At 46.8% G+C, this 12,655-nt stretch overlaps 1 protein-coding gene across 13 annotated transcripts in view; it reads left to right on the top strand.

Annotated features, from left to right (window-relative positions):
* The window catches only part of CAPRIN2 (caprin family member 2), a 2,777,496-nt gene that overhangs the window by 692,761 nt on the left and 2,072,080 nt on the right, over positions 1-12,655 (top strand). For all 13 annotated transcript variants that reach the window (XM_069628538.1, XM_069628546.1, XM_069628537.1 and 10 more), the window contains one exon: positions 5,050-5,223. In XM_069628538.1, coding sequence (XP_069484639.1) covers positions 5,050-5,223 — 174 coding nt within the window. The remainder of the gene's footprint in view (positions 1-5,049; positions 5,224-12,655) is intronic.

The raw sequence follows: 12,655 nt of genomic DNA, 5'->3' as shown, positions 1-12,655 counted from the left end.
TTGGTTTTCGACCAAATTGATTCGACCAGTTGTCCAGTCGACCAATTGATTTCGACCAAATGACTGGCAACCGTCACTACTACACAGATAGAAGTCTCAAATCAGTTGACATCACTACAATTACATTGCATGAAGGGACTGGTACCCCTCTTACAGATGTGTATCTCGCGCATCATAATGTGTCCTTAAAAGGACCAGATATTCAATATTTTCCTCTGTACGACATGTTGAGCCTCTCACTGATGCCTGATGTTTCCAACCACTCAGCCAACAATAGTGGAATCTTCGGCCCACTCTCTCCCTCGGCCTCACCACTTAATCCTAGGCCTTCCCCCTTCTCAACGCTTGACATAAGCATCCTAAGACAATCACTTTAAAGGCTGCTTTGCTGAACACCTGCTCCATTGTGAAACATGCGGTAGAGCTTCGAGATTGTATCATTCACTCAAATCTAGATCTTCTTGCTGTAAGTGAAACCTGGCTCCACCAGGTGGCTGCACATTCAGCCATTCTTTCCACTCCCAGAAGGCTACACCTTAATTGGAGCTTATCAGGGTGGTACCTTTTTTTAAAAAACCCACATAAGATGCCCCATTTTGGGGATCAACTTTTGGATTGCTGCAACAAAATACTGAAACCCTTTTATACTAAAGGGTGACATCAACCTGTGGCCTGAAAATGACCAAGATTCTGACGTCACATCCCTTAGATGTGCTATTGAAGCGCTGGGCCTTACATGTTACAACTGCCACCTATCATGGGGGCAATGCCCTTGACTGGATCCTCACTTACAACATCCAAATCTCTTGTCTGATCCAGACCTGCCCCTGGTCCAATCATCTCGGCTATAAACGTCTACTAAATTAAATTAGCCAGACATATCAGGAATGTTACTCCTAGGGAGTGACTATCTGCAAGAGTAGCCTTTCACCGTCTCTCACTTTTGGGGGATGTTGATTACCTGTAAATGCATTTCAACAGGTAATTGGGACGGTGGTGGACACTAGACTATTTTTGAGGAAAAACCATGAAAGACAGAAATACAACAAAAATCTAGTTTAATACAGAGATTATTGAAGCCTGGTAATGCAAACTATCCAGAGAAGTTATGATGGAAAAATCCTTGTCTCAATATGCAAACGATATATAAGGAATCCATCCACTTATACAGACAAGCTATTACAGCAGCTAAACAAGCTAGTTGTAACAATGTTCCAAGCCAAATCCAGCTCAAGGTATCTTTTCTCCATCTTAAGGGAGTTAGAGGGCAAAGGTAAAAGACCTACAATAGCAATTCAGGATGAGCTGATAGAGATCAGGTCATCAGCAATTTATTAAAGCACGCCAATTGAACTCAAAGTACCTCCATGTCTCATCACTAGCTAAATCATCCAACCATTCTTTGGAATTCCAGGCAATATTTTCTTTGTCCAAGGTCTTAGTGAGGCTCAAACCACTCTTGGGGGCAGGAAACCCAATTTTTTTCTTGGGCGATGCCTATTGTGCCTGTGATCAGTCTCTTGTCCTTGTACCATGAATGAATAGGATGATCCATGCTTCCTTCGCGGAATCCCGCGTCCCAGTCTCACTGAAGGAGGCGTTGATTGAAGGACGAGCTGAACCCTGTGGTTGCCACTAATTATAGGCTGATTACCAAAGTCCCCTTCCTCAAGATTCTTGGACAAAATACCCTATAAGCAACTGCAGGAGTTCCTAGAAACAAATGACTTGCTGGGTGTCCTCCAATCAGGTTTTTGTGTCAGGAGCAGGACTGAGACAGCATTTCTCGATTCAAAGTCTAAACTCTCGTATAATTGACGGTGGGTGAGTTACACTTGTAATGCTTCTAGACTTGTCTGCCGCATTCTTATTGAACACTCCCTACTCATTAGAAGGCTGACTGAGTTTGGGCATTTCTCTGAAAATACTGCTTCCTTGATGTAATCTTTCATGGCCCCTTAGTCTCCTCTCCCCCCCCCCCCCAATCATGTAACCATGGTTGCTGTAGAAGGTTTCCAAGCATATCAATCTAGCAGACCTGTGGTGTGCCGACAGAGCATGTCTTGCCTCTACCCTGTACAATGTGTACACCAGGCTTTTCTTAGACCGATTGGACAACTTGGGTGTTCGCTATACAAACTACGTGGACAATACCCAGGTCTTGCTGGAACTCTCGGGTGATTACACCAAGGATACCGAGATGGTGAATGAGATCTTTACCTTAATCCAATCATGGATGATAAACCCTAGCACTTAATAATGAAGAGACTGAGATTTTGATCTTGGGTTCAGGACCAAGGCTAAGGAAGTTTAATTTCTTGTACAAATGCTTCTTTATTGCTGGATGTGTAATTCCAATAGTCCCACAGGTCAAAGCCCTGTGTGTATTGCTCAATTTCATACTGCGCATCTACGACCTTCATGCCCTTATCTTAACTCTTTACTGAGGCAAATTGATCCATATTTCTCTAAGGTGAATCATGCTGTGATTGCCTCTGCTTTGGTTAACAAAATTCACTTCTGTAATGGTCTCATGACTGGCATGTCGGCCACGAATATCGAACTACAAATCTCTCAGAACGGAGCTGTTCAGGCAGTTCCATCACACCTCTGATGCAAGACTGGACCTACACCAGCTCCCTGTGAAAAAAACAGGATTATCTATAAATCCTTGACCATAACACACACATGCCTCAATGAATCCACACCGAAATAACTAGCAAATTGGTTATGAAAGGATCCGGTTCAGAGTCCTTAGATCCAACAATACCCCTAACCCTTTCGCACTATAAACTCAAGAAATTCGGGGTGCCAGTTTTGATTGTTGAGCACCTTGATCATTGAATGAACTGCCCCTGGCCCTCAGATCAAACCCCCTATCTGACGCTTCAAAAAAGCATTGGAAATGCACCTCTTTGACAAAAGTAGACCCTTTACGGACATCCCTCCTGACCGCTTGACTCTTCCCACTCTCAACATGATTTTTATCTGTTTCTGTCTTGGTATTTTATGCGCGCTGAGGCCTCCAGGCATGTGGCACTATAATTAAAGTAGAGAGGAAAGACTGATCCATAGCTACTGCTATCATCAATGAGGTATCCTATAAATACTACACAAAGTTGTACAGAAGCAAAGGGCAGAATAATGACTGTTGGTGTCAGAATAGGTCATACTCCCCACGCTGAATGCAGCGGTGAGCGGACCTGGAAGAAACTTGAACACAACCAAAATAAAAGTTTGTTATTGAGCAGAATTGTATACAACTTAATATAGAAACTTTTCCACCCAAGCTTAAGCAGTAATGACTGCTTGCCAACTGGTTCCATTAAGAAATCTAAGGTAATGAATAGTGGTGCTGTTCCAATCGGGCAAAAAACCAAGACATTGCGACTACCATCTCACAATTTCACTAATGAACTTGAACACGAACATGCTAGAAAAAATAATTGCTACTATAAAGTTGAGGATGGCATCAGACTAGATATATCCAGACCAATGTGGATAGTTTATGGGAAGGACACTTATACAAAGATACCTAAATTGCCTCATTATGGAGTACAGACTACGAAATGGCCATAGTTTTGTTGGATGCCATCACATCATTTGACTATATTGAGTGGAAAAGGCTATTTAGAATATTGGATCGATATGGTGTGGGTACCAATATGATGTCCTGGATCAAGATGCCAATAATGAGCTGACAGCAAGGTTAAAGACCGGCAAAGATATCTCCTGGTAAGGCTGCCACATCTGTACACATACTATGGCTCTGCCACACAGAGTACCAAACTTTCATAGCTGCAAATTCCATTCACTATTTTGAACTCTTCACGGTATACACTGACTTCTGTGGTTTGCTTAAAACCACAACCACGCCCCTTCTTATCCCCCTATTAGATTCCTGAGGTAACCCTCCCTTGCGTGCAAGCCCTAGACCTGACCTGGCACTAATTGATGGGTCTCACCCAAGACAGTTTGTCTTCCTCAGTCACATCAAAAACAGTTTTGATTCACACAAACGAATTATTGAAGCCACCCAAAATCTTGCATATAGTACTGTGATCTGTCATGTTAAACTCTCAGCACTTCACCAAATAGTCCAATAAAGCAGATGTCTGCAACCTTTGGCTCTATAGTTGACAACTCGTCAGCCCCAGACCTAGTCCATGGTGAAGGATCCTGGAAGTTGTAATCCAACATATTTGTAGAGCCACAGGTTGTAGTCCCCTGCAATGGAGGATCAGGCAGCAAAGGGTAGGGATGATGTTTATTTCTCAACAGTTCTGCAGAAGTGTTGGCAAACCAGCATACTATCCCATCCCTGAAATCTTGGCCCAGAGCGCACAATCCTATTTTTGTAATACAATTTTGTGTAGGCATTCAGAAGTCATTTATGTAATGGCCTTAATGGTATATCCTGGAGGCGTGGTTTTGCAAGACCACATGAGCTTGGTGTAATACTGCAATGTAACATAGATTGCCTCCTTTGATTGCTGCAGAGCTTTCCATTTCACCAAATGGCACACAACTGTGGACTCTGCATTCATGTGATCAGCATTCCAATTCACAGGCAGCTAAATCTGCCTTCATGATCTAATGTGGAGCATATAGATGGGTGTACCTGTGCCTTGGATGGTGGCTTACTTCCTTCTCGTAACTTAACGTGCACCTCATATAGGTTGTCTGCAGCTTCAACATCATTGCCATAATGCCTGCCATTCTGCAATGTCTGTGGTTCCACAAGTGCCATTTTCTATTGTTCGTCTGATCTAATTCTACTTAATACCGTTTTTATCCATTTCATACACCTGCCATGCTCTCTTCATGCAACCTAGAGTCCAAACTAGCTTGACGACTTGGCAAACGTCCTTTTTTCAACGTTTGTGTAAAGAGTCTAGTGCTTCGTACTAATTAGCCCAGGATAACTCTGGGCCCCTCTCGCCTTCTAATTTCATTTAGATTGTTTAAATTAGACACATGGGTAATTGTTTTAATATGTATCCAACAATATGAATGTTATACATTATCCCCGTTTCCTCCTATTTTTAGATAAAAACCTTAAGGATTTATTGGCTAGACTATTGGACTGTGGATATTTTGAAAGTATTCCAGCACATGCCATTCAAGAAAAACTCCACCATAAAGAGGATATTGAAAAAAAGCCAGAAGAAATAGTAAAAAAGCCAGAGACTCCATCCAAGATGCAGACTGTAAAAAGTCCAGGTTTGGTGTCTTTTACTTACTAGATTCCATGTTTGATATAATCTCCGCATGAAATGTTGCATCAAATGGTATAATTTAATACATGGATTTGTGTATAGGAAACATTTCAAGTTACTGCAATGTAGATGCATAATGATGTAAATCCAAATTTAGAAGCGGAATTCATTCTAATGTAGCCCTTCCTTCCACAGTTGCCTCATTTTGAAATGATCCAGTTGCACAATGCTCTTTATAGGGGGCTGTCTGAGCAGAATCAGCCACGTCATGACAGGTCCTTGGCGGGTCCTGTGGCAGTATGTGATGTCCTAGTTTTATTTTGTTTTTATTTGTATTAATCAAAAGAAAATGATTTTTACAATGATCTTCAGATTTGTTCTAAGTTTTTCGAATGTCATCCGGTCTTGGATCCAAGGGACCTGGCATGTGCCAGTTGAGCTAGTTTTAGATCTCTGCATGCAGAGTGCCGATCAGCTTGCCTATTTGTGGTGTTTTGTGACTCGGGCTTAAAGGTATTCTAATCATGAGAATCACTAGTGCAGTGTTTTATTACCTGCAACTTGATGCTGGCACATGTGCATTGCCGACTCCTGCTTAAGTCCTGGCTATTCAGGGATGTTGCTTAGGTCTCCACATCTCCACACTGAAACTGGGAAGGCAGTCCGTTTTCCAGATGTGACATTGTCAGGGCCTCATCCCACCCGCCTGGTGCCATTCCCAGGACAATGCCTGAGAAGGACCAGAGTAGAAACAAATGGCTGGACAAGCTAGTCATTCTTGTGACACAACTAGTCTTCTGCCTAAAGGATGAGGCATTGCAGTGCTTGAAGAATGTACTCTGCTTCAGGGAACAGCAGACCACCTGTCCTTGCAAAAATGGGAAAGAACATACTTATCCTCTGCTTGCTACACCTCTGCACAAGTGAGGCTTTCTAGTTTGTCCTGTAATTAATTTAACAGATTCTGGATGTTTGGGTTGCAGTGGCCCAGGCTCGGGTCCTCCGGACAGTAGTGTTTAGCTAAAGTACTTGTATCTCGTTCCTTTACTGATCTTGTGGAACAAGCAGTAAATCATGCCCAGTCATCCACTCCTGCAGCATTGTGAATTGCACTGAAGCCAGCATCTGCCCTCTCAACTCTGCAGTTGATACATTGGAAGATCTATAGAATATTTGCGTAGGCCTGATTTGGTGAGTTGTGATTGGGTGCTTTCCCTGTGGGTAGCAGTTGTTTGCCTGTGCTGGTCTGTCTGACCAAAAGCGCAATCTCCTGGTGCCTTGGGCTGCAGATGGAGAATGACTTTGACGATGACACTATACAACCGTACTCGTGGGGTTTTGCCAGACACTTCTACTTGCTGGCATCCAGATTTTCTTCGGGTGTAACTGAATGCCAAGATGGAAGAAAGTGCCTCTCTGTCTAACCTTGATACTGGATTGCTCGGAGGTACATGAACAGAGTAGCAGTCCAGAGTCCCCTGGATGCATAGCCAGCACCGTGGTAATTTTGGGATGAGCTGCAGTCTGTAATGTCAGGTGTTTCCCCTGGCAGCTGTGGACTGGTTGTTTTCTGGACTTCCTGGACATATGACTAACAACCCTAGTTTCATTGGACAACCTCCCCGGACTGCAGTAACTGTGAGCTCTCCTTCGTGGGAGCCATTGTTTATTGATGCTGTAACAGGACCTTTTTTATAGACTGACAAGAGTGCATGCCCAATGAATAAGGTGAAGGTAGGATTTGGAGTAATGGATAAACAGACTATCCCAGGACTAGGTTTTATCTTGGAGCTTCTGCACCCAGGTGGAGCAAACCTCAAAAATGACTTGTGCTGGATTTTGTTTTTCACAGCTTATGAAGTCTGCCCCTCAAGAGGGAGAGTATTTGTGGATTAGCCCAGTTAAAGACCATGGCAAGGCTTTGGTGCCAGTGAGCTGTAAATGACCTAGACCGGCAGAAGAGATGCGTGTAAGTCTTTAGGATTAGTGTTAAGCGCCTTTTGGAGGCTCACTAGGTGAGGCTTGCACATCCTTTTAACCAATCCCTCTTTTTCTCCTAGAGGAGATGGGTCTCCCACCCCTTCAATCTGTAGGTTTCACCTGTTATGGTGATGATGTTCGGAGTTGCCCCTTGAGTATGGTTGCCCAAATAGACCCTCCATAGGTACCTGAAGTTCCCCTGTAGTGTTTACCGAGTTGCCTCATGATGACCGTTCCAGAAGTGTGCCCATGAGGAAAGGAGAGTGTCTCATACATCTCTCACATAGTGCCTCAAAGTACTGTGGGAAAGTGGGGGTTGCAGTCTCCTCAAACTGAAATTTGATTTACACAAGTCCTGATGTATTCTCGCAGACTCTGCATCAGGGTATAACTTGGCAAGTTAAATGAACATTACTGTCTGGCCCATCTGGAAACTGGCAAGTGAGATGACCGTTGGGTGGCCAGTGTTGCGTGGCTCTATCAAATTGTGATCCTGATCTGTAAGTGATCACACTGCACCTAAAAACTATAAAATGCATATAATCCGGTACTAAGGTTTTTTGTAAGAACATTTTAATTAGTTAATGAATGGCTTGAAGAGAATTAAACTATGCTCTTTAACCAATCTGATTTATTAAACAAGTAAATATTTCTGGTGACTTATTAGCTAGCTTCCAAATACAACCTGAGAGGGTGTGGGGGACAGGGGGCAGTGCCTGTACAGTTGTTTTGAACTTTCAGATGCTTTTGACAGGGTTGCTAGGGCTACCCTGTGGTGCATTAACAATATGGGTATGCCTTAGCCTTTACTATCAATTATAGACTTGCATTCTAACATTTGGACCATTATTCATCCAATGGCGACTTTTCCGGAAAGAGTAAACTTTAATAATTGCCTGAAACAAAGTTGCCAGTTGGCCCCAATTTATTTTATGTTGCAGAGTTAGGGTTGTGCTGTAGATTAGGATAGCAATCTATATATAGAACCCGCTTGGATATCTTTCCATACAATGCTGATTAAATTTCAGTGTTAGGTTGCCCTCTGCTGTACAAAAATGGCAAAGTGAACCCACTTTTACAGCTACCATTTCAACAAACCGAATGGGCTTGGTACTTCACGGTCAACTTCACCTTTCACTATTACAAACATTCGGAAGTTGCTACTTTCCACCCCCACATCTCCAGAGCGAGATTCCTATTAATCATTCACATTATGCATCCTCTTTTCTGCACGCCTTTAAGGTAGGAAGATTCTTCCATTCTCCAGCATTGGATCTTTCATGGATTCACATGCTGTGAATATTCCCCCGTCGAGCTATGGAAACCCCAGTAACTTTAACTTAGCGTTTTGCTATGGAAAACTTCGACAAACTGTGGGATCACCTTGTGTTTCTCTCGCGAAATTGCCCTTTGTGTTCTACACGTGCTTTCGCTGGTACATTATCCATCCAGGCCCAGTATGTAATCTGTGAGTACGAAAAAATCATTCTTTAGGCCATGTGCGACCTGCAGTCTGTAGAACGTCTACGATGGGCATGCAGACTGCCTTTATTGCCTATATCCCAATCATTTAGCGGACAACTGCAAGGTTTGTCACAGCTTCTTACAGAAGACGCTGAAGGACCGCAGTCGGTGGTTGATCTGCTGGCTGAATGAGGGGACTTAACTAGGTTTGGAGGTTGGGTCGGCCCGTGGGGGCAGGTCCTCTTCTACAGCAGAGGTGGTGTCACCCTCACTCCCAAGGGTGCAGTCGGCGGAACCTCCCTCTAAGAAGCAGCACACACAGGGATGACTTCGGATGTGGGGAAACCCCAGGGGAAGGGGGTGGTGGTCGGGGTTGAGGGGATAGTCTGGCACCAAGTCGGTGCAGCGCAGTAGAGCGTATAATCCCTCTCAGGATAAAGCTCCCAGAGTTGGAAAGTCGAAGGATGGGAGTTCCAGGATGGAGAATTCGGTGACAATGTTGCAAAGGTCCTCCAAGCGATCTGTCCAGACATTGGTTCGACTCCACGTCCAAATGCCCCATTTCATCGGGGAAGGCAAAGCCAGTGGTGGCCTCATGTCCATCGCCGTGGGGCTCGTCAGCGGAAGTCCCTCCATCGACGGTGGTGGTGCATCCCTTGCTTCCCTCGTCGACTGTGGTGATGACAGCTCCATTGTCGACTACACTGGATTCCTCGACGACGACCATGGCGGCTACTGCGTTGTTGACTTCAGAGGTGCAGTGGCAATAGGGGCCCATCCTCGGCCGTTGCTCCTGTTGGGAGATTCTACAGCAAGACCCCGCGACATACGACTTGGCCTCGAGTCTGGAGGAGGAGTGGACCATTTTTCAATCCGGCGGCGTTAGACCTGCAACCAGAAGGCCCGTCCACGTCGCAGGCCTGGGTGCTGTCCCACAGCAGTACCCGTTGGTGAATCCCACTCATTGCTGTCCCTGCAGGTGCTGATCACGCTGCAATCACTGTTGGGGCAGTTGGATGCATGGCCCCCTGTTCCGCTGAGTCCGGTGGTACCGGTGGACAAGGAAGTGCAGGTTGTGCTGCATGAGGGTGCAGGTGCCCCTTGACCAGGCCTCCCACGTACATCACCTCCAGTTCGGCCACCACTGCAGTCTCAAGTGGATTTCGGCCCTCCAGGACACATCCAGAAGAAGGGGAGCTTGTGGAGTCTGTTCCTGAGTGTTCCATAGGACACTGTCGTAGTCTCCCAGGCAGCCAGATACGTAGGATATGGAGCCTGAGGTGGATCCCCAGAGCAGCCTAGCTCGGCCCTCTCCACCGGATGATGTTAGCGTTTATCATGCGATGATGGCCAGGGCGTGTCAAGGGTGTGGTCTTGCTCCAGTGGAGGAGCGCAAGGACTTTTTTCTGTTAGATCACATGGGGAACAGTCCGAAGGCCATCGTCTCTGTCCCCGTTTTGGACCACGTGTGGCAGGAGGGGATGCACACAATTCACCATCTGTTCTCGGATCCGGCAGTCAAAGGCTGCTTCTAGAAGAAGTTTAAGGCACCAGAATTTTCACCCAAATGCCTCCTGTCCCAACTCACGTCGGGGTCGGGGGGTTGGAAGGCGAGAAGTCAGCACAAGTGTTCAATGTCCCCGACATGAGGCCCAGAAGTAGGATTCATTCGGCAAGGTGGTGGATACAGTGGGGGGCTACGACAGTCAAGGCGGCCAACTCTTTGGCCATTATGGCTTGCTATGACAGGTAGATGTGGCACCGGTTGGCCTCACTCTTGGATCATCTGCCGGAGCAACAGAGGAAGGAGGCCATGCTGCTGGTTCGGGAGGGGGAAGATGCCTTCAACCAGACTACATTGCGGTGGACCTGGCAGAGTTGGGATTCGAGCAAATAAACAATGGTGTGGCGCTCCGTCCGCAGACCTGGCTACACTGCACTGACTTCTGGCCTGAGGTGTAACGCGAGGTGGTAGACATGCCATGTGAGGGGGAACAACTGTTCGATGCAAAGATTGACAAGGAATTGAAGGGGATCTGGGCACACTGCAGAGTAGCTGCTCTTTTCACCCCTTTTGTAAATTTCAAGGAGCCTCCGCGCAGTGCCAGGTTTTCAGGTTCCTGTGATGTGGGCTACGGTTGGCCGGAGTATACCTCCCAAAGGTTCCGTCGTTCTTTCCAGTCCGCACAGAGGACCAGAGATTTTCAAGCACAACGGAAGAGGGGTCCGGCAACCTCAGCTGGTAAGGGCCAGCAGTCCAAGCCTCAGCAATGACTGCCATCTCTGCAGTCAACTACGGGGCAGTGGCGCGCCACATCGACGAGTGGGAGTGAATTACAACGGACAGATGGGTGCTGGATACAGTAAGTTATGGCCACTCGGAGTTTTGGCGCCTGCAACTCCCCTATCCCTCCAGTGACTGTCACAGCTGCTTCTCTCAATCATGCGGCAGGAGGTATGTGTAATGTTGGAAAAAAGGGCAATCAAACCGGTCCCGTTGTCTGAGCCAAGGACACTGGGTGTACTACCTGTATTTTCTCAAAAAAACAAATGGAAAATGGCACCCGATTCTGGACCTTCGGCCATTAAACAAGAATATGCAGCGCCAAAAGTTCAAGATGCTGACTTTACAGGATGTCATGCGCTTGGTCCAACCAGGAGAATTCTTGGCGTCGGACCTCGGATGCCTATTTCCACATCCCAATGCTCCCCAAACATCGCAAGTTCTTAAGTTTCATGGTGTGCGACAACCATTATCAGTTTTGGGTTCTCCTGTTTGGCCTCAAGTTAGCTCCCAGGACCTTCACAAAGTGCCTTGCTCCGTTGGCGGCCTTCCTCCGCAGGAAGGGGCATCATGTTTATCCGTACCTGGACGATTGGTTGGTCAAGGGAAAGTCTCCTCGAACGTCTGAGTCGCTCCAGACTGCAGTGTTCCTGTTACAGCGGCTAGGTTGTGCGATGAACTTTACAAAAATCTTGTCTGACGCCATCCAGGGACTGTTTTCCTTGGGGCTCAATCTGGTGAAGTCGACAGGATACAGAAGCAGGTATCCAGGGCGGCCTCGTGGGGGCCAGGTCCGAGGGTACATGTCTCTTCTTGGATCCATGGCCTCTGGCATCCCTCTCATCCCGAATTGTTGTCTGAGGCCAGTGTAAGACTTTCTCGCCGGCAGATGGTCTGTGCCTCGGTTCCTGGTCGGACAAGGTGATCGTCTACTGGGGGTTGGCGGAGGCCCTCCAGTGGTTGACCCACTCTGACAACGTTGTAAGGGGCATGCCCCTGGTGGAGCTGGAATTTCGATACACGATCGTGACGGACACATCCCAGGTGGGTTGGGGTGCGCACCTCGACCAGTGTCCGGTTCAGGGCGTGTGGACACGTGAGGAAGCCTCATTACACATGAACTTTCTGGAATTAAGGGCTTTGCACTGGGCTCGGAAGTCTTTTCTGCCCCTCATTTGGGTTACAGTGGTCCGCATTCTGACAGACCACAGCACCACAATGTTTTACCTGCGCAAGCATGGCGGCAAGCGTTCCAGGTGCCTGTCCCGGGAGGCTTGGGCAGTCTGGCATTGGGCCATTGCTTACTATCTACCAGGAGTGCAGAATGTTCAGGCGGATGCTCTCGGTAGGGACGTGGGTCAGATACACGAATGGAAACTGAAGGATGCCCAGGTGGTATGAATTTTCAGGAAATGGGGGTGGGGGAAAGCAGTTTGCCTCTCTGGACTTGTTTGCCAGCCCGGAAAACAAGCAATGCCTGTGTTTTGCCAGCAGGATGCCTCATCCAGACTCTAGCGAGGACGTGTTCTCGTTCCCGTGGACAGGCTTGTTTCATGTACGCGTTCCTTCAGTTTCCTCTGATCCGGAGAATGATCCAGATGGTCCGCAAGGCTTAGTGCAGGGTGATCCCGGTGGCCCACCAAACTTCGTTTACGGATCTGCTTCACCTTTCGGTGGACAATCTGCTTCATCAGGGGTCTTAACCGGA

The sequence above is a fragment of the Ambystoma mexicanum genome, chromosome 12 (genome assembly GCF_040938575.1).
Source record: "Ambystoma mexicanum isolate Mex_15411 chromosome 12, UKY_AmexF1_1, whole genome shotgun sequence".
Taxonomy (NCBI): Eukaryota; Metazoa; Chordata; class Amphibia; order Caudata; family Ambystomatidae; genus Ambystoma; species Ambystoma mexicanum.
The sequence above is the reverse complement of the archived record's forward strand: the minus strand, read 5'-3'. Positions and strand labels throughout refer to the sequence as shown.